This window comes from Heterodontus francisci, chromosome 8 (assembly GCF_036365525.1).
Source record: "Heterodontus francisci isolate sHetFra1 chromosome 8, sHetFra1.hap1, whole genome shotgun sequence".
Lineage (NCBI taxonomy): Eukaryota > Metazoa > Chordata > Chondrichthyes > Heterodontiformes > Heterodontidae > Heterodontus > Heterodontus francisci.
Window position 1 is genome coordinate 125,556,636 of NC_090378.1, and position 22,586 is coordinate 125,579,221.

Genomic DNA, 22,586 nt, shown 5'->3' on the forward strand with positions numbered 1-22,586 from the left:
AAAAACGGATAGTAAGAGTTTCTACAAGTAGTTAAAAAGGAAAAGAGTAACTAAAGTGAGCATTGGTCCTCTAAAGAAAGAGTCTGGGGAATTAATAATGGGAAATAGGGAAATGGTGGAAGCATTGAACAGATATTTTGTGTCTGTCTTCACTGTAGAAGACACAAATAACATCCCAGAAATACTTGTAAATCAAGAGGTCAAAGGGAGGGAGGAACGTAAAACAATTACAATCACCAGGGAAAGGGTACTGAGAAAACTATTAGAACTAAAGGCTGACAAGTCCCCAGGAACTGATGGAGTTCATCCAAGTTAGATGCATTGGTTGTAATTTTCCAAAATTCCTTCGATTCTGGAAAGGTCCTTCAGATTCGAAAATAACGAATGTAACTCTTATATTCAAGAAAGGAGGGAGGCAGAAAACAGGAAACTACTGGCCAGTTAGCCTAACAACTGCAGCCTCACAGCTCCAGGGACCCGGGTTCGATTCTGGGTACTGCCTGTGTGGAGTTTGCAAGTTCTCCCTGTGTCTGCGTGGGTTTCCTCCGGGTGCTCCGGTTTCCTCCCACATGCCAAAGACTTGCAGGTTGATAGGTTAATTGGCCATTATAAATTGCCCCTAGTATAGGTAGGTGGTAGGGGAATATATAGGGACAGGTGGGGATGTGGTAGGAATATGGGATTAGTGTAGGATTAGTATAAATGGGTGGTTGATGGTCGGCACAGACTCGGTGGGCCGAAGGGCCTGTTTCAGTGCTGTATCTCTCTAAACTAAACTAAAACTATTAGAACTAAAGGCTGACAAGTCCCCAGGAACTGATGGAGTTCATCCAAGTTAGATGCATTGGTTGTAATTTTCTAAAATTCCTTCGATTCTGGAAAGGTCCTTCAGATTCGAAAATAACGAATGTAACTCTTATATTCAAGAAAGGAGGGAGGCAGAAAACAGGAAACTACTGGCCAGTTAGCCTAACAACTGCCATAGGAAAAATGCTAGAATCTATTATTAAAGAGGTTATATATAGCAGGGCATTTAGAAACTCATAATACAATCAGGCAGACTCACATGGTTTTGTGAAAGGGAGATCATGTTTGACTAACTTATTAGAGTCCTTTGAGGAAGAAACAAGCAGGATGGATAAAGGGGAACCTCTGGATGCAGTGTACTTAGATTTCCAAAAGGCATTTGATAAGGTGCCACATCAAAGGTTACTACACAAGATAAGAGCTCATAGTGTAGGAGATAACATTATCATGGATGGGGGATTGGTCAGCTAACAGGAAACAGAGAGTAGGGATAAATAGGTTGTTTTCAGGTTGGCAAGCTGTAACTAGTGGAGTGCCACAGGGATCAGTGCTGGGGCCTCAACTATTTGCAATCTATGTCGACGACTTGGATGAGGGGACCTAATGTATCGTTGCTAAATTTGCTGATAACACAAAGATAGGTAGGAGATTAAGTTGTGAAGAGGGTGTAAGGTGTCTGCAAAGGGATTTAGATAGGTTAAGTGAGTGGCCAAAAGTTTGGTAGATGAAGTATAATGTGGGAAAATGTGAACTTTTCCACAATGACAGGAATAATAGAAAAGCAGTATGTTATTTAAATGGAGAGGGATTGCAGAACTCTGCAGTTCAGAGGGATCTGGATGTCCTGGTACATGATTCACAAGAAGTTAGTATGTAGGTACAGCAAGTGATAAGGAAGGCAAATGGAATGTTGTTGTTTATTGCAAGGGGAATGGAATGTAAAAGTAGGGAAGTTTTGCGACAGTTGTACAGACATTGGTGAGACCACATCTGGAGTACTGTGATAAAAGCAAAATACTGCAGATGCTGGAAATCTGAAATGACAAAGTGCTAGAAATACTCAGCAGGTCTGGCAGCATCCATGGAGAGAACACGGGCCAGAGAACAAAGAAAAAGAACAAAGAACAGTACAGCACAGGAATAGGCCATTCGGCCCTCCAAGCCTGTGCCGATCGTGATGCCTGTATAAACTAAAACCTTCTACACTTCCGGGGTCCGTATCCCTCTATTCCCATCCTATTCATGTATTTGTCAAGATGCCTCTTAAACGTCGCTGTCGTACCTGCTTCCACCACCTCCCCTGGCAGCAAGTTCCAGGCACTCACCACCCTCTGTATAAAAAAACTTGCCTCGCAGAGTGGCGCAGTGGTTAGCACCGCAGCCTCACAGCTCCAGCGACCCGGGTTCAATTCTGGGTACTGTCTGTGTGGAGTTTGCAAGTTCTCCCTGTGTCTGCGTGGGTTTTCGCCGGGTGCTCCGGTTTCCTCCCACAGCCAAAGACTTGCAGGTTGATAGGTAAATTGGCCATTATAAATTGCCCCTAGTATAGATAGGTGGTAGGGGAATATAGGAACAGGTGGGGATGTGGTAGGAATATGGGATTAGTGTAGAATTAGTATAAATGGGTGGTTGATGGTCGGCACAGACTCGGTGGGCCGAAGCGCCTGTTTCAGTGCTGTATCAATAAATATTAAATATTAAATTAAAAAAAAAATACATCCCCTCTAAACTTAGCCCCTCGCACCTTAAACCTATGTCCCCTAGTAACTGACTCTTCCACCCTGGGAGAAAACTTCTGACTATCCACTCTGTCCATGTCACTCATAACTTTGTAAACCTCTATCATGTCGCCCTCCACCTCCGTCGTTCCAGTGAAAACAATCCGAGTTTATCCAACCTCTCCTCTTCGCTAATACCCTCCGGACCAGGCAACATCTTGGTAAACCTCTTCTGTACCCTCTCCAAAGCCTCCACATCCTTCTGGTAGTGTGGTGACCAGAATTGTACGCAATATTCCAAGTGTGGCCTAACTAAGGTTCTGTACAGCTGTAGCATGACTTGCTAATTTTTATACTCTATGCCCCGACCGATGAAGGCAAGCATGCCGTATGCCTTCTTGACTGCCTTATCCACCTGCGTTGCCACTTTCAGTGATCTGTGGACCTGTACGCCCAGATCTCTCTACCTGTCAATACTCCTAAGCGTTCTGCCATTTACTGTATACTTCCCACCTGTATTAGACCTTCCAAAATGCATTACCTCATATTTGTCCGGATTAAACTCCATCTGCCACTTCTCCGCCCAAGTCTCCAACCGATCTATATCCTGCTGTATCCTCTGACAATCCTCATCACTATCCGCAACTCCACCAACCTTTGTGTCATCCGCAAACTTACTAATCAGACCAGCTACATTTTCCTCCAAATCATTTATATATACTACAAACAGGAAAGGTCCCAGCACTGATCCCTGCGGAACACCACTAGTCACATCCCTCCATTCAGAAAAGCGCCCTTCCACTGCTACCCTCTGTCTTCTATGACCGAGCCAGTTCTGTATCCATCTTGCCAGCTCACCTCTGATGCCGTGTGACTTCACCTTTTGTACCAGTCTGCCATGAGGGACCTTGTCAAAGGCTTTACTGAAGTCCATGTAGACAACATCCACTGCCCTTCCTTCATCAATCATCTTTGTCACCTCCTCAAAAAACTCGATCAAGTTAGTGAGACATGACCGCCCCTTCACAAAACCATGCTCCCTCTCGCTATTAAGTCCATTTGTTTCCAAATGGGAGTAAATCCTGTCCCGAAGAATCCTCTCCAATGATTTCCCTATCACTGACGTAAGGCTCATTGGCCTGTAATTTCCTGGATTATCCTTGCAAAAAGAGTTCTGACGAAAATTGATTGACCTGAAACATTAACTCTGTTGCCAGACCTGCTGAGTATTTCCCACACTTTCTGTTTTTATTTCTGGAGTACTGCATATAGTTTTGGTGGTTTACTTAGGAAAGGATATAATTGCACTCGAAGCAGTTCAGAGAAGGTTTGCTCGACTGATTCCTGGGATGAAGGGGTTATCATGAGGAAAGATCGGCTTGGTTGGGTCTGTATCTATTATAGCTTAGAAGAATGAGAGGTGATCCTATTGAAACATGTAAGACCCTGAGGGGATTTGACAGGATGGGAGAGCCTAGAACTAGGAGACACATTTTAAAAATTAAGGGTCTTCTATTTAAGATGGAGATGAGAAATATTTTCTCTGAGGGTTGTTAGTTTATGGAATTCTCTTCCCCAGAGAGCAGTGAAGGCAAGGTCATTGAATGTTTTTAAGGCTGTGTTAGATTCGTGATTGACATGGGAGTATAAGGTTATAGTGGGTAAACAGGAAAGTAGAGTTGTGTCCGCAATCAGATCAGCCATGATTTTATCAAATGGCAGAGCAGGGTCGAATGGCCTGCTCCTACTCCTGGTTCGTATGTCTCAGTAACAGCAATAATATAAATGACCAGATCATCTGTTTTACATCACCTGAGAGGGTAGACAGGGCTTGGGTTTAACATCTCACTCGAAAGGCATTTTCAACAGTGCAGCACTCCTTCAGTGCTCCACCGGAGTGTCAGCCTGGATTTTGGAGTCTTAAAGTAATGCTTTCCAGTTAAATAGCTCTGTCTTTGTTTAATTTAGAAGACACCACTGCATAAACCCTGCATAAATATTGACTTTATACAGTACCTTTAATATAGAAAATGTCCCAAGGTGCTTTGCAGAGCAGAATTGATCAGTGAGCATTTGTAGACAGGCAGAGAGATAACATAAGCATGGCCAGAAAGGGGTTGAGGTAGTTCCAGAGAGTACGGCTGAAGGCCCTGCCATTGATGGTGAAGTGGTGGGAGGGTGCACAGGAGGTCAGAATGGATAAGGCCAAAGGGTATAAACTGGGATGTAGGACTGGAGGAGCTTTGCAAGGGGTAGGGTGAATTTATAAATGAGGACAAGGATTTTGAGTTTGATTTGTGGTTGGGGTAGGAAACTTATTTATTTTATTTATTTATAGATACAGCACTGAAACAGGCCCTTCGGCCCACCAAGTCTGTGCCGACCATCAACCACCCATTTTATACGAACCCGACACTAATCCCATATTCCTACCACATCCCCACCTTCCCCTACCACCTACCTATACTAGGGGCAATTTATAATGGCCAATTTACCTATCAACCTGCAAGTCTTTGGCTGTGGGAGGAAACCGGAGCACCCGGCGAAAACCCACGCGGTTCACAGGGAGAACTTGCAAACTCCGCACAGGCAGTACCCAGAATTGAACCCAGTCGCTGGAACTGTGAGGCTGCGGTGCTAACCACTGCGCCACTGTGCCGCCCTTAAAGGTAGCTAATCATCGAGTGGGACTTAATGTGTGCTAGGACATGAGTGCCCAGATTTTTGGGTGAGTTGGAAACTTTGTGAGAAGAGCTGAAGAGCCCAGTGAGGAAGTTGCGTCAAGGTAAGGTCAAAGCTGAGGCAGGTGATGTTACAGGGGTGGAAGTTTAGAAGGCTTAGTGATGGACTGCTATGGAATTTAAAATTCAACTCTGGATCAAGCATCATCCCCAAGTTTATACATAGGGCAGTTAATTATTTCTGATGGCAGAATCCTTTTGTTTTAGGGCCTGCCTTTATCTTTTTCTACTAAGCAACAGCTCCTGGAACTATGGAAATCATACCAATTGAGAAAACTAGTCCAGGAGGCAAGGTTAGATATTGGTGTTTCTCTTGTAAGATGAGAGCGAGAGGAGGGGATCTTCTCACAGGAACATTTTCTTGTCATATGCTTTCTAATCATAGAATCATACAGCACAGGAGGAGGCCTTTTGGCCTAGTGTGCTTGTGCCAGCTCTCTGAAAGAGCTAGCAATTAATCCCACTCTTCTACTCTTTCCCCACAGCATTAGAACATTATAGCGCAGTACAGGCCCTTCGGCCCTCGATGTTGCGCCGACCTGTGAAACCATCTGACCCACAATTTTTCTCTTTTTTACGTTTATAAACACTTTTCTTTTGAAAGTTGCTATTGGATCTGTTTCCACCACCCTTTCAGGAAGCATTCCAGATCACAATAACTTGCTGTGTGAAAAGATCTGTCCCTGCCCCCAAACCCCCAAATTTGTTTGCCATTTATCTTAAGCCTGTGCCCTCTGATTACTGGCAATGTTCCCTCTAAGCTGTGCGAGTGTGCGATTGTGCAGCAATGTGCTACCCATGTGCTAAACAGGCCGCGCACAAACAGCAGTCCCTTTGAAATGTGTATATGCACGGCCGCACAGCAATATTAAAGGGACCAGTCAGTGCAATAAATGGGCCACCTGCAGTGAAGGGTGATTAGAGGGAACATTGGTTACTGATACTCCTGCCAGCAGCAACAGTTATTCTCTATTTATTCGATCAAAATCCCTCAATTTTGAACAACTCGATTACATTTCCCCATAAATTCCTCTGCTGTAAGGAGAACAACTTGTCTTTAATGTCATAAAATATCCCAAGGGTCTTCTCAGGAGCACGACGAAGCAAAATTAGACACTGAGCCACAAAAGCCGATATTAGGGCAGATAGCCAAAGGTTTGATCAAAGAGGTAGGTTTTAAGGAGTTCCTTAAATGAAGAAAGAGAGGCAGAAAGGTTTAGGGAGGGAATTCCAGAGCTTAGGGCCTTGGCAGCTGAAGGTATTGCCACCAATGGTGGAACAATTAAAATCAGGGATGTTCAAGAGACCAGAAGTAGATGAGCGCAGATATCTTTGGAGCGTTATGGGGCTGGAGGAGATTACAGAGATAGGGAGGGGTGAGGCTGTGGGGGATTTGAAAGCAAGGATGAGAATTTTAAAATCAAGGCATTGCTTGACCTGGAGCCAATGTAGCAATCACAGGGGCAATAGGTAATCGGGACTAGATGCGAGTAAGGACACGGGCAGCAGAGTTTTGGTTGAGCTCAAGTTTATGAAGGGCAGAATGTGGGAGACCAGCCAGGAGTGTGTTAGAAGAGTCAAATCTGGAGGTATGAAAGGCATGAATGAAGGTGACCTGAAGTAATGTTAAAGTCAGGTTGAAGGTGGAAATAGGTTCTCTTAGTGAAGGTGGATATGTGGTTGTAAGCTCATTTCGGGGTCAGATATGACATCAAGGTTGTGAACAGTCTGGTTCAGCCTCTGACAGTTGCCAGGGAGAGGGATGGATTTGCTGGCTAGGGAGCAGAGTTTGGAGCGGGACTAAAGACAATGACTTCAGTCTTCCCAATATTTAATTGGAGAAAATTTCTGTTCATCCAGTATTGGATGTCAGATAAGCAGTCTGATAATTTAACAACAGTGGAAGTGTCGGGAGAAGTGGTGAGTCGAGAAAGAGAACAAACCCAGCTTGTCTAGTGTTTCCATATAACTGAATTTCCTCATTCCTGGGAACATTCTAGCGGCACAGTGGCGCAGTGGTTGGGGCGGCACAGTGGCGCAGTGGTTAGCACCGCAGCCTCACAGCTCCAGGGACCTGGGTTCGATTCTGGGTGCTGCCTGTGCGGAGTTTGCAAGTTCTCCCTGTGACCGCGTGGGTTTTCGCCGGGTGCTCCGGTTTCCTCCCACAGCCAAAGACTTGCAGGTTGATAGGTAAATTGGCCATTGTAAATTGCTCCTAGTGTAGGTAGGTGGTAGGGAATATGGGATTACTGTAGGGTTAGTATAAATGGGTGGTTGTTTGTTGGCACAGACTCGGTGGGCCGAAGGGCCTGTTTCAGTGCTGTATCTCTAAATAAATAAATAAATCTGCTCTGCACCCTTTCCTAAGCCTTAACATCCTTTCTAAAGTATGATGTCCAGAATTGGACACAATACTCTTGCTGAGGCCCAACTAAGGATTTAAAAAGGTTTACTTTAACTTCCTGATTTTGCTATAATTCTTTTCAGCTGTTTGTTTTTTTTAACAAGAATTATATTACTTTCAGATATTGTGAGAGCCTGGAGTCAGTCCTTTGCCTCGAAATGCACCAAGCTGGATTTTTACGTTGTAAAGTAACATTTATTGATCTTTTATAAAGTGTTTTCTCCCTGCGGCAAATCTGCATCTAAAGGTTGTTCCCAATATCCTTGGTAGATTTCACATGTGAACTGACATTCACAGTATGTGTACATCTTATATTCCTGGTTTTACCTTAAATTTCCTCGACCCACGTGATGCAACAGGCAATGCTGGAAACTGAAATAACTCCTGTTGTCTTCACAGTGCTGTGCCAAAGGACAGAGAGAAACTGTATTTTAAGTTGCGACAGGGAGTAGAGAAGAAATTGATTATCAACGTGCAGCAAACATCGAACTGCGAGCTGGCTGTTGAGCGGTATGCTTATTATCTTAACTTATAAAATAACCGTGAAATAATTCCTATTAAGGGTTGGTGTGGGTTAACATCAGCTGCAGTTGTAGTGCAACTGACAGAGGGGTTAGACCTCTGCTATTTTCACAACCTCTAGCAGCCTTCCACATAATGGCGTTGTATAAAATCTCATCCTGTGTCCCATCTCCTGAAGGTGGGAATTGGCAGCTCTGTGATGCCTTGTCCAGGTGCTCATCCTTCATGGATGTGCCATACAGTGAAAGTCAGCAGGCTCCTTGACTGATCCGTCCTCCCCGACACCCACATACATGCACCTACAGTAGAGGTTGCTGGTTAGCTAATGAGGTGTGAACTGTGACTGATTTTGTTCAAACCTACATCCATCTCTTGCCCAGCTCATCGATTTTCAAATAAAAACAAGAAATGCTGGAACCACTCAGCAGGTCTGGCAGCATCTGTGGAAAGAGAAGCAGAGTTAACGGTTCGGGTCAGTGACCCTTCTTCGGAACACTGGAACGTTAACTCTGCTTCCCTTTCCACAGATGCTGCCAGACCTGCTGAGTGGTTCCAGCATTTCTTGTTTTTATTTCAGATTTCCAGCATCCGCAGTATTTTGCTTTTATCATCGATTCTCAAGATGTAACATCCCCACTGGTGCCCTGGCTGAGATCAGGCAATTCAACAGTCTAGGATTGAACTTGAGATGTACCTGGTCTGTGTGGCATGAATATTCGCTGCTCCAACCAGCGTAGCCATGCGGTATACCGTCTGTTCAAAATTTTCCAGGTGTATTTTCCCAATGACTTAGTTTGTTGACACATTCTAGCTGAGGCATGCAGGCCGTGCTGATGGTAGGGGTGCTGTAGCTGGCCTCAGTATCCCTGGATTAGGGAGGGAAACTTCACTTGGGGTCCTTGCTGTTGATTGCAATTGAAGAACCCCTGCTGAAGTTGCATGATTACACTGTGTGTAGGTGGGTGGCTGAAGGTTCTGTACTAGGTTCTACTACTCACAGTTTAGGTGCACACATGCAAAATGCGCATATTGGCAAAGCAGTAGAAGGTGCGCACTTTTGGAATTAGACCTCACCAAGGAACTAACATCTTCAGAGGAGGAGAGGAGATTGGTAGAAAATGGTGCAGAAGAAAAAAGAAGTTTGCATCAGCTGCCACTTGTTAAGTCCTCTGTGGTGATGGACACTTTTTATTACTTTTATGTCGCATAAATTTGTAAATTCTCCATGTGCTATCCTAAGAATCAGTGGTACTGTCCTAATTACACTGTACATAGCAGGATTGTTCCAATAAGTTAGAGTCCAGCTCGAGTTTTTTTTATAATCGATTTGATTTGCTTTCTGAATTAGTACAAATGTAATCTCAAAATATTTAAAAGCACTGGCAAAATGAGATGCAGACTAGAAAACTCTTTGAAGCTGATTTTCTTCCCCCTCAGGGTTTAAAATTTAATTTATTCAATTAATTTGAGGTTATTCACTAACCTTATTAAATGCAGTCTCACAAATGAAGCTTAGGAAATTGTTTAAAATATACACAAGCTTCCAGATAATGTGGAATGTGTTTTGAGAAGACTATACTGTGTCATGACAGTGAATAAATATACAAAAGGTGGCATTTATAACTTAATTTACTTGTTTTCAGAGGTTTATGTATAAGCATTGGGCTAAAACAAAACCAAAATACTACGGCTACTGGAAATAATCAGGTTAGGCAGCATCTGTGGAGAGAAAAACAGAGTTAACATTTTAGGTTGATGACCTTTCATCAGAACTGGCAAAGGTTAGAAATGCAATAGGTTTTGAGCAAGTGAAAGCAGGGAAGAACAAAAAAAAGGGAAGGTCTGTGATAGGGTGGAGAGTAGGAGAGATTAAATGAAAAAAGGTTCCATAGTACAAAGACAAGCAAAGAAACAAAGGTTGTGTCTGGATGATGAGCAAAAGGCAGGAGAGCAGTCATCTGAACACAAAGCAAAGGGATCAAGAAAGAAACGGAGGGTTGGGGGAGTGGGGGTGGAGGTGGAAAAACAAACCAAAAAAGCAAAAAATGGAACAGAGGTTATGATCTACAATTCTTGAACTCAATGTTGAGTCCGGAAGGTTGTAAAGTGCCCAGTCAAAAGATGAAGTGCTGTTCCTCGAGCTTGTGTTGAGCTTCATTGGAACCCTGTTGCAGGTCAAGGACAGAAAGGTCAGAGTGGGAGCAAGGTGGAGAAGTGAAGTGACAAGCAACAGGAAGCTCGGGATTGCACTTGCGGACTGAGTGGAGGTGTTCCACAAAGCATTCACTCAGTCTGCGTTTAGTCTCCCCAATGTAGAGGAGAGGGCAGTGTGAGCAGCAAATACAGTATAGTAAATTGAAAGAAGTACAAGTAAATCACTGTTTCACTTAGAAGGAGTGTTTGGGGCCCTGGACGGTGGGAAAGGAGGAGGTAAAAGGGCAGGTGTAGCATCACCTGCGCTTGAATGGAAAGCTGCCGCAGGCACGTTGCAAGATTTTGGGGCTGACTGAGGAGTGGACCAGGGTGACCTGGAGGGAATGGCCCCTTTGGAATGCTGAAAGGGGAGGGGAAGATATGTTTGGTGCTGGCATCAGGTTGGAGGTGGCGGAAATAGCCGAGGATCTGTTGAATGCGGAAGCTGGTGGGGTGGAAAGTGAGGGCAAGGGGAGCTCTAACGTGATTCTGGGAGGGGAAGGGGTGAGAGCAGAAGTGCATGAAATAGATCGGACATGTTTGAGGGCGCTGCCAACCGCGATTGGGGGGGTAATCCCCAGTTGAGGAAGAAGGAAGACACATCGGAAGTGCTATTGTTTGGAAGGTTGTATTGTCTGAACATATGTGACGGAAACGGAGAAAAAGGGAGAATGGAATAGAGTCCTTTCAGGAAGTGGGGTGAGAGGAAGTGTAGACCAGGTAGCTGTGAGAGTCCGTGGGCTTATGATGAATTTGTGTTGATAGCCTAGCCCCAGAATTGGAGACAGAAGTTGAGGAAGGGAAGAGTCAGAGATGGAGAAGGGTGGAAATTGGAAGCAAAGTCAATGAAACTTTCTAGTTCAGGGCGAGAGCAGGAAGCTGCATCATTGCATTGGAAGAAGTGGTGAGGGACAGGCCTCATCAGGACTGGAACAAGGAATGTTCCACATATCCCACAAAAAGGAAGGTGTGGCTAGGACCCATGCGGGTACCCTTAGCAACACTTTTTATTTGGAGTGTAGTTGAAGAAGTTGTTTAATGTGAGAACAAGTTCAGCCACGCAGAGGAGGCTGGTGATCGATGGGGACCAGTTGTGCCTCTGTTCTAAGAAGAAGCAGAAAGCTCTCAAACTGGTGGGGATGGAGGTGTAGAAGGATTGGGCATCCATAGATTAATTACATCAAATTCGGAGCATGGTCAGGGACAGGAAGGTGTGACTGCGAGTGAGGCAGGTATGGGGATCCAGAATTTAGCTTTGGAGGAGCCTCAGCCAGTGCCATTATCCAATAGGTACGAGGTTCTTGCTCCTGGTGTGGATGAGGGCACAGGCTGCAGGGAGGATGAGCAAACTGACCACAGCACTATGGTTCAGAGTGCCATTCAAGTGGGGGTAGGTAAGAGAAATTTAGTAGTAATAGGGATAACATAGTTAGGGGAATAGATACTGTTCTCTGTAACAAAGACAGGGTGTCCCGAAGGCTGTGTTGCCTACCTGGTGCCAAGGTTAAGGACATCTCTTCTGGGCTGGAGAGGAACTTAGAGTGGGAGGAGAAGGATCCAGTTGTTGTGGTCCACATGGGTACTAACGACATAGGATGAGATGAGGTCAGTGACAGTACTGGATACAGTGGCTTTTTGTTCGGTAGTGCGGTCATGGTCCAGAGGGAGGTAGTTTTATGATGATGCTTCTATATTCTTTGTTAAGTTTTTTTTTGAGGACTCGTGTATTTTAGAATTATGGACATTGTTTTATTTGGGAAAACTGAAAAGGATTCCATAGATGTTTTTTTCACTGGGGTCATCGGAAGGTCTTTTGGACTTGGTTCATAAACAACCCTTACTGGAAGTCACCTGTCTTCAGATAAATACCCAGCAGGGGTTTTTTGACTTGGGGGAGATGCTTACAGAGAAGTGACAGGTCAAGATTTATATTTATAGACTTTATTGAGATATTGTTTTTGGTTTCACTTTGGACAGTCAGTTGGGTTTGGATAGTATTTTAAAAGGAGTTTAAGTATCAACCTGTCAAGGACAAAATCCCAGCTCAGCCTTTTCCATCTTTTTGAAAAGCCTGCTGGCTTTTTCATCTCTTTGAGAATCTCTTAGAAGCGAGTGTAAGAAATAGAGAAACTGATGCTGCATTCCTGCTGAAAAGTTTGCCAGAAACCCTTGTTGCCGCATTTCTTCCGGAAAGCTGCCAAACTGATCTTCAACGTCGCCTGAAAAGAACTGTTCTCGAAAGATCTCAGTGACAGCCGTCTATGCGTATTTGGGACACCAAACCAAAAAGGGACAACTGACATCTTTCCATATCTTTTTCCTACAAGAATTAGCAAGTATTTGGCCAAAGTATTTTTTAATCTTTTTTTTGAACAGTGCTCTAAAGAGAAAATCTCTCCTTTTCGATTAATGTGTGTGTGTGTGCATGCACGTATGAGGGGCTAAGGTAAAAAAGGAACTTTGATCTTTCAATCTGTGTGTTAATGCTTTGCTTCGTTACTGCTTGTCTTGTTTTATAATAAACTGCTAATTTGGTTGTTTATTAAAGAAACCTAGTTGGTGTCTTTTATTCTGGGATAAAAATAGATTTAAAAAATTGACCGTATCGGTAACTGGGTAAACAATTAAATATATGTTGTGACCTGTGAAGAAGTAGAAAAAACAGTGCACTCCTCCCACCCCGGTCATAACAGTAGAAGGACGTGTAAGAGAGTTGGCGTTTGGCCTGTACTAGGTAGAGGTCGGTACCCTAGACAACAACTCCATCACCCTTATCAGCAGGTTTGATGACGATGTTAGGGTTGGACCTGAGTGAACGGAGTGCTACAAGTTCAGAGCGAGATAGGTTAGAGCGAGTGAGGGGAGCAGAGAAATTGAGATGGCCGATGTCATGTTGGCAGTTCTCACTGAAAAGATTGAGGAAGGGTAAGAGGCCAGAGGGAGCAGTCCGGGTGGAGGGAGAATCTTGGAGATGAGTAAAAAAAGTCCCCTGAGCGGGGGATTACTCCTGGCCAAAGAAATGGGTGTGGAGGTGATGGAAGAAGAGCTCAGTGTCATGACAAGCTTGGGCTGAAATATGACTTGATAAACTGAAACATCTCGTCAATCAAACACAGTGAGATATTCCCAGCACACACTTTGTGACTATCTGCACAGTACAAATAATTTTAAATTTGTCTAATTGCAACAGTTAGCTTTTTGTGATTGCTTACTTGCATCTTGATATTGCTTCCATTGTGCCCAACATTGATAAAGTTGCAGGAGGGGCAGTTATTGGCGTTTGGGGGCCAGTAGGCGAAGATTGGACCAAACGCATGTGTACTGGAGGGGAGAGAGAAAAAGAACTTAGGTTTATATAGGGCCTTTTCATATTTTGATGTCTAAAACTGTTATGTAACCAATGAATGACTTTTCTGAAGTGTAATCTCTTGCTTTTTGTGCAAATTTGCACAGAGCATGACCTTACAAATGCGAGAAAAGTTCATCTGTTTTGGCAGTGGTATTTGAGAGAGGAATGTTGGCCAAGTTCGTCTTCAAATGCCTGTAGTATTATGTTTACCAGAGAGAGTAGACGGAGCCTCTTTATAAGGTCCAAAAGATGGCACCTTTGACAATGCAGCTGTCCCTCAGTACTGCTCTGAAGTGTTGGCTGAGATTAGGTGCTCAATTCCTGAGTTGGACTTGAATCCACAAACTGACTTGGAGTCGAGAATGATACCAGTTCAGCCAAGTGGGCATGTTCACAGAAAGTTTCCTCAGAATTGAAGAGTGTAGATCCCAGTGTAATTTCCTGGAATTTCTTCTCAGGGTGCTGGAAATATGAGGTACCTCCAATGTGTTTTTAAAAATAAAAGTGTACTTTCTCAAGTTTCGAGAAAAAGAGATCCTAACTGTAAAGTGGTTACTATGCTTAATGGAAACGGATGGAAAAAGTGTTAGAAAAAGTAATGAGACTAAAGAGTGGCACATACCTAGGACCTGATGGTTTCTACCGCAGAATTTAAGAGGTGAGGAAATAGCAGAATTTGTACTGGGGCCTCAACTGTTTACTATATTTGTTAACGACTTAGATGATATAGACCCATATAATCCAGTTTGTCACTTGGTGGCAAGTATGTAGTGTAGAGGGGAGCATAAAATTACAAAGAATACTGGAATATAAAGGGGAGGAACTTATGCTGTAGACCACTGCTCTGAAGTCTTTTGGTGTAATTGAGTTCTGTACAGCTTGTGGTTGTGTTTTGAGATGGTCCCTGATTTGAGGTTGGGGTGGTTTCCAGGTTCTGGAATTCAAACTCAGGTTAGACGGAGAACGAACAAGCAGTTTTTTTTAATGAAGGACATGTAACTGGTTTCAGTTTAAAGAAAACTCTACAGAGTGCTTGGCCAGCTCAAAGGAAAGCTGGGTGTATTGCTTGACAAGAAGTATTTTTGAAAAAGGTGGAAGCCAGCTGCAAGGCTGCTTTGTGTTTTGTAAAAAGACGATTTTTGGAGAGTTGAGAAGGATTCTCCAGTGGATGGGAAATCAGCCAGATTATTTTAAGGCATCAGGTGGAGAGTTGCAAGTTTATGGGCTTCTAGTAGCAAAGTAGCTGGTTGAAACAGTTTGGATGCGGGCAAAGAAGCGTGGACTAAGGGCTAATCATTGGTGAATGACTTACAGCAGTTGTCTTCGGTGACAGAAAAGTTATCAGTGATACTGTGTCATCAGGATGGTAGTGGCAAGGCCAAGGTGGTTCGAGAGCCAAAAACTGTTAAAAGGACGATTGCTTAGCTTGCTATTGACAGACCTAATTACTTTCATATTTGCATTCTGGAGGATAGGACATGAAGAACTATTTGAGGAAGATCCTGATTTTGTTGTACTGTGGCTCTGATCAGCGTCATCTTGCTGATCTTCCTCCTCTTAGGCAGTTCCTTGGGATCAAGGATGACTCTCTTCTACTCCGATTCGATAGGTTCTGAGATAGCTGATAAGTTCAATGCATATTCTACGGACTCTACCACAGGAGGGGCAGGTGGTGCTTGAAGGGTCAGCAAGATGAGTAGTTTGGAGGTTTGTGCGCTCTCTCCGACACCTTGACTTCGCCTCCTCATGTTCCCGACGAAGTCCCTCGAGGTGTACGGTGCCTTCCCGAATGAGCTTTCTCCATCTCGGGTGGTCATGAGCCAGGGACTCCCACGAGTCGACGGGGATGTTTGATCTCTTCAGGGTTGCTTTGCGGATGTCTCTAAAGCATTTCCGCCGATCTCCTGGGTGTCTCCTGCCACGACTAAGTTCTGAGTAGAACAGCTGCTTTGTGAGTCTGGTGTCAGGCATGCGAGTCACATGTCCCACGCAGTGGAGCTGGTTTTGGGTAATTAGCACCCCGATACTGGCAAGGTTGGCTTGGGAGAGGGTGCTGCTGTTGGACTGCCTTTCTTGCCACCCAATTTGCAGAGGTGCCTCTGATGGTACTTCTCCAGTGCTTTAACATGCCTGCTGTAGGTTGTCCATGTCTCTGAAGCATATAGGAGCTCAGGGAGAAACCGTGATCTTAGTCTCAGATTTGAGATCCTGATCCTCAATATTCTTCTCCTCAGTCGGCCGAAGGCTGAGCTGACACTTTGGAAATGATAATGAACATCATCGTCTATGTCTGCCTTCACCGAGAAGAGGCTCCCAAGATATGGAATGCGGCCCACATTTTCCACAATCTTGCGCTTCTGAAGATCTGTAAGGACTATCTTTGTTGCATCTGTTAATTAACGTGTAACGTTTAAGATCTGTATCGACTGGGAGCTAACTGTTAGTTTGTGTTTAATTTGTGTTGATTTTGATTTGAGTGTTACAGTAAAATTTATAAAAGTGAAATCTTGTTGGTTTGGTTTTTGATTTCCTAAATTGGAGTCAGTTGCTAGATTTGATTCTTTTTGTTTGGTCTCCACGGGGATCATAAAATTGGAGGCTCGTCCGGGATCAGATTGTTCATGATTAGGCTGTGAAACAGGTTCGTTGGAATTTTCCAGAGTTTAAACGAACATGATTTCACATTTACTTTGGGTTCAGTGCAAAATTAACATGAGTACCATAAATGTACAGGAATTTAAGAGGGAAGATTTGTCTCTCAGTAGCAGTTGAGAAAGGTCAGTTTGGTCGCCATATCGGGACCTGGGGTTAGTGTAAGCTCGGGGGTCAGGAAAGCGGAGATGATCCTAGCATTGGTTCCTTGCCTGAAGCTTGAAAAAGATTTTTCTGTTGGTATTCAAGTAGAACTAGCCAAAATTGAATCAGAAAAAGAAAGAGAAAAGGAAAGTAGGCAATTTGAATTAGAGAAGCTGAGATTAGAAAGAGGAAAGGGAACAGGAAGGAGAAAGATGAGGAAAATTTGAAGTGAGAAAACTAAATTTGAACTACAGAGGATAAAACTTGAAAGGGAAGAGAAAGAAAAAGAAAGCGAACAAATTCAAAAATTGGCATTAGACTATGAAGTGAAAATGAAAAGGCTCAAAGCCAGTGTGCGTGCATCGGGGCTGAAAATTGAGGATGACTCGGATGAAACTCCTCATAGTTTTGAATTGGCAAAGAATATACGCTCAATACCTAAATTTAGTGGAGGAACTAGTGGAATGGCACTTTGTGTCATTTGAGAAAAATGCCATGAATCTGGAACGGCCTAAATCATCTTGGCCAATGCTCCTACAGAGTGTTTTTGTATGGAAAGCTTTGGCGATGTACTCTTCTCTTTCAGATGAATACTCACGAGACTACTCACAGAGTAAAGACTGCTGTTCTCAATCCCTCTGAGTTGGTACCAGAGGCATACAGACAAAAATTTTGGAATTTAAAAAAAGAAATAGAGCCTGTCATATATGGAATTTGCTGGAGAGAAGGGAATGGTATAGATCGATTTAAGATTATGCAAGATTTTGAGAACCTTGGGGAAGTAGTTCTAATGGAAGAATTCAAGAATATCGTCCGTTCAGGAATAAGGTCCCACTTGGAAGAACATAAAGTTGGTAAAATAAGGAATGCCGTAGTAATGGCCCGCTGATTGCGAATGGTCCCAAAAAAGCAGCAGTTACAAGCCCCAGTTTGGAAACTTTCTGAGAAGTTGGATTGATAGGAAGGTTAATTATGAAAAAAGATCTGGTTCTACTGAGAAAGATGACAAAAGTAAAAACACAGACGCACATCAGGTTAATAAAAGAGAAAGCTAGGAGAAATCATTTGGTTCGAGGGGACCAAAAAGCTATTTCTGTCATAAGAAAGGACATGTGAAGGCTGAGTGTTGGAAGTGGAAAAACAAGCCCGTTGCATGTGTACAGTCAAAAAGTGTTTCCCCAGGAAATACTGTCTGAGTGGATAACGTTCATGGCAAGCAGGTTCTCCCATTTTCACTGATAGAGTGAATCAGATTGCAGAGAATTATGGAAGTTTCCTGTTTTATGGTGAAGTATCTCCCCATTTGTATACTGAGGCAGGCAAGCCAGTAATTGCCCTTAGAGTTACAGGGGTGGCATAGTCACTGATGTTGGCAGGTGACATGAACATTTTCGCAGTAGTTCGCTGAATGCAAAGGTGTTAATTCAAGGGATAAATAGGACCAATTTATCCGTTCCTTTATATAGGGTTACTGGTCCTGTTAGCATCAGTGTTGTCTCTAGTTTCCCCATTGAAGGGGTAGATTTTCTGCTGGGAAGTGACTAGGCTGGGTTAAGGTATTGGCGTCTCCAGTAGTTTTGGAAAGGCCAGTTGAGATTTCTGAAACTGAGGTTTTGCAGGACGAATTTCCTGGAACATTCCAAGATTGTGTCGTGACTAGAACCCAGGCTCATAGGATGAAACAAGATGAGAAGTACTAAGTTGATGTGGAGGATAATTTGTTTGTTTGGTTGGCTGAAACTTTTTTCAAGGATTTAGATGGAGATGTTAGCGGTAAAAACTTTAAGGCTAACAATGGTGAATTGTTTAGCAGATCCTCTTTGCTTGAGGCACAGCAGGCAGACCCTGACTGAAGAACCCAGTCTCAGAGGGCATGTTGTGAGGCCGAAGCTGAAAAGGTCACTGTGTGTTATGTCAGGAATGATGCTTTGATGAGGAAGTGGAGACCTCCCCAGAGGTCTGCTGATGAGGATTTCATAAAATTGTTGTCCCTCCTTGCTACCACAATGAAATTTTGAGAATTGCCCATGAAATACCAGTTGCAGGTCATTTGGGTATTCGGAAGACAGGGTTACGATGCATTTTTACTGGCCAAAGCTGCATACAGATGTGGTTGACATCTGTAAGACATGTCACATGACTGGGAAGCCACAGCTTTCGATTAAACCAGCCCCATTAATACCGATACCTACATTTGACGAACCCTATAGTAGGGTCCTTGTGGATTATGTAGGTGTAGCACAGGTGGTAGAGAATGTAGATGGTGATACTGGTGCTTGTGATGCACCTGAGCCTGAGACTGAGTGTTCCCAAACTGAACCTCCTGTGATGAAGCTGACGAACACAGGAAAGACATAACTGACATTGAGGGAGTTTAAGCCAGTATGTGCAGAGAAGCCAGGGCGTACTACTTAGGTGATTCATGAGGTTGATGTAGGGGAAGCTAAAACCATTAAACAAAACCCCTACAGACTCAATCCCAGTAAGTTGGTTAAAGTCAGAGAGCAGCTTCAGTACATGTTAAATAATGATATAATTAAACCTAGTCAAACTAGTTGGAGTCCTCCTGTTGTTTTGGTACCAAAACCAGATGGTTCACAAAGATTCTCTATAGATTACCAAAAGGTTAATGCAGTAACTAAGACGGACTCCTATCCAATCCAAGGCTTGAGGATTGTGTTATTAGGGTGAGGAGCTTGGCCTTTGTTAGCAAGATTGATTTGATTAAGGGATATGGCAAGTCTCCTTGTCTGATCAAGCTAAAGAAATAATCTGCTTTTGTGACACCAGATGGTCTGTTCCAGTGTACAGTCACATCATTTTATGAAAAATGCACCGGCCACATTTCAAAAATTGATCAATCAAGTAATTGTTGAATTGAGTAATTGCGTTGTGTACATCAATGACTTTTTGGTGTACAGCGACATATGGAGGGATCATGTCCGACATTTAGGAGTTCTGTTTGACAGGCTGGCTAAAGCTAACCTTGTTATAAAAGGGCAAATTTGCCAAGGCCAAGGTCACTTATTTAAGAAATATCATGTGTTAAGGTCAAGTATTACATGAGAAGCCAAGGTTCAAGCAATTATAGATTTACCTGTACCCAAGACAAAAAAATGTTACGGTTTCTGGGTATGTGTGGGTTTTACAGGAAATTTGTCCCTAATTTCAGCACTGTAGGTCCATTGACTAATCTGTTAAAGAAGAACGTGTAGTTCGAATGGTCAGTCATGCCAAACAACGTCTGAGAAGTTAAAGGCCATTTTAATAAAATAACCAGTTCTTGAAGCCCCAGATTTGAATAAACTATTGAAAGTGGCTATTGACGCCAGTGATTTGGGGATTGGAGCAGTACTGCTCCAAGATGATGATGCTGGTAAGGAAAGTCCCGTTAGCTACTTCTCTAGGAAGCTCAATAAACATCAAACAAAATTCTCGACCATCGAAAAAGAAGCTTTAAGTCTTCTATTTGCTTTACAACAGTTCGAGGTATATGTAACCAGTAGTCGGAGAGAAGTATTGGTTTACACAGATCACAATCCACTTCTGTTTCGGGAAATGCTCAGAACAAAGAACCTCGGGTTATTCCGCTGGAGTTTAATGTTACAGGCATTTACACTAAAAATTGTACATGTTGCAGAGTGTGACATTGAGGTGGAAGAGAAGGCGAGAGTGTGAAGCATTGAGGTGGAAGAGAAGAAAGCGTGACATATTGAAGAGAAGAAGTGTGAGTGACAGGTTGAGGTGGAACAGTAGGAGAGTGTGAGAGATTCAGGTGTAGGAGACAGAGAGTATGAGAGATTGAGGTGGAAGAGATGGAGAGAGTGTGAGATTGAGGTGGAAGAGGAGAGGGAGTGATTGAAGTGGTAGAGAAGGTGAGTGTTTGACAGATTGAGGTGGAAGAGGAGGAGAGAGTGTGAGAGATTGAAGTGGAAGAGGAGGAGAGAGTGTGAGAGATTGAAGTGGAAGAGGAGGAGAGTGTGAGAGATTGAGGTGGAAGAGGAGAGAGTGCGAGAGATTGAGGTGGAAGAGGAGAGAGTGTGAGAGATTGAGGTGGAAGAGGAGGAGTGTGTGTGAGAGATTGAGGTGGAAGAGGAGGAGAGAGTGTGAGAGATTGAAGTGGAAGAGGAGGAGAGTGTGAGAGATTGAGGTGGAAGAGGAGAGAGTGAGAGAGATTGAGGTGGAAGAGGAGGAGAGAGTGTGAGAGATTGAGGTGGAAGAGGAGGAGAGTGTGAGAGATTGAGGTGGAAGAGGAGGAGAGTGTGTGAGAGATTGAGGTGGAAGAGGAGGAGAGTGTGAGAGAATGAAGTGGAAGAGGAGGAGAGTGTGAGAGATTGAGGTGGAAGAGGAGAGAGTGAGAGAGATTGAGGTGGAAGAGGAGGAGAGAGTGTGAGAGATTGAGGTGGAAGAGGAGGAGAGAGTGTGAGAGATTGAGGTGGAAGAGGAGGAGAGTGTGTGAGAGATTGAGGTGGAAGAGGAGGAGAGTGTGAGAGATTGAGGTGGAAGAGGAGGAGAGTGTGAGAGATTGAGGTGGAAGAGGAGGAGAGAGTGTGAGAGATTGAGGTGGAAGAGGAGGAGAGTGTGTGAGAGATTGAGGTGGAAGAGGAGGAGAGTGTGTGAGAGATTGAGGTGGAAGAGGAGGAGAGTGTGAGAGATTGAGGTGGAAGAGGAGGAGAGAGTGTGAGAGATTGAAGTGGAAGAGGAGGAGAGAGTGTGAGAGATTGAGGTGGAAGAGGAGGAGAGAGTGTGAGAGATTGAGGTGGAAGAGGAGGAGAGTGTGTGAGAGATTGAGGTGGAAGAGGAGGAGAGTGTGAGAGATTGAGGTGGAAGAGGAGGAGAGAGTGAGAGATTGAAGTGGAAGAGGAGGAGAGTGTGAGAGATTGAAGTGGAAGAGGAGGAGAGAGTGTGAGAGATTGAGGTGGAAGAGGAGGAGAGAGTGTGAGAGATTGAGGTGGAAGAGGAGGAGAGTGTGTGAGAGGAGGAGAGTGTGAGAGATTGAGGTGGAAGAGGAGGAGAGAGTGTGAGAGATTGAGGTGGAAGAGGAGGAGAGAGTGTGAGAGATTGAGGTGGAAGAGGAGGAGAGAGTGTGAGAGATTGAGGTGGAAGAGGAGGAGAGAGTGTGAGAGATTGAGGTGGAAGAGGAGGAGAGAGTGTGAGAGATTGAGGTGGAAGAGGAGGAGAGAGTGTGAGAGATTGAGGTGGAAGAGGAGGAGAGAGTGTGAGAGATTGAGGTGGAAGAGGAGGAGAGAGTGTGAGAGATTGAGGTGGAAGAGGAGGAGAGAGTGTGAGAGATTGAGGTGGAAGAGGAGGAGAGAGTGTGAGAGATTGAGGTGGAAGAGGAGGAGAGAGTGTGAGAGATTGAGGTGGAAGAGGAGGAGAGTGTGAGAGGAGGAGAGTGTGAGAGATTGAGGTGGAAGAGGAGGAGAGTGTGTGAGAGGAGGAGAGTGTGAGAGATTGAGGTGGAAGAGGAGGAGAGTGTGTGAGAGGAGGAGAGTGTGAGAGATTGAGGTGGAAGAGGAGGAGAGTGTGTGAGAGATTGAGGTGGAAGAGGAGGAGAGAGTGTGAGAGATTGAGGTGGAAGAGGAGGAGAGAGTGTGAGAGATTGAGGTGGAAGAGGAGGAGAGAGTGTGAGAGATTGAGGTGGAAGAGGAGGAGAGTGTGTGAGAGATTGAGGTGGAAGAGGAGGAGAGTGTGAGAGATTGAGGTGGAAGAGGAGGAGAGTGTGTGAGAGATTGAGGTGGAAGAGGAGGAGAGTGTGTGAGAGGAGGAGAGTATGAGAGATTGAGGTGGAAGAGGAGGAGAGAGTGTGAGAGATTGAGGTGGAAGAGGAGGAGAGTGTGTGAGAGATTGAGGTGGAAGAGGAGGAGAGAGTGTGAGAGATTGAGGTGGAAGAGGAGGAGAGAGTGTGAGAGATTGAGGTGGAAGAGGAGGAGAGAGTGTGAGAGATTGAGGTGGAAGAGGAGGAGAGAGTGTGAGAGATTGAGGTGGAAGAGGAGGAGAGAGTGTGAGAGATTGAGGTGGAAGAGGAGGAGAGAGTGTGAGAGATTGAGGTGGAA

General features: G+C 44.2%; 1 protein-coding gene across 1 annotated transcript in view; it reads left to right on the plus strand.

Moving 5' to 3' along the window:
- Positions 1-22,586, plus strand: part of LOC137373267 (rab GTPase-activating protein 1-like) — a 600,347-nt gene that overhangs the window by 110,475 nt on the left and 467,286 nt on the right. The window contains exon 7 of the mRNA XM_068038116.1: positions 8,070-8,180. Within this exon, the coding sequence (XP_067894217.1) occupies positions 8,070-8,180 (111 nt within the window). The remainder of the gene's footprint in view (positions 1-8,069; positions 8,181-22,586) is intronic.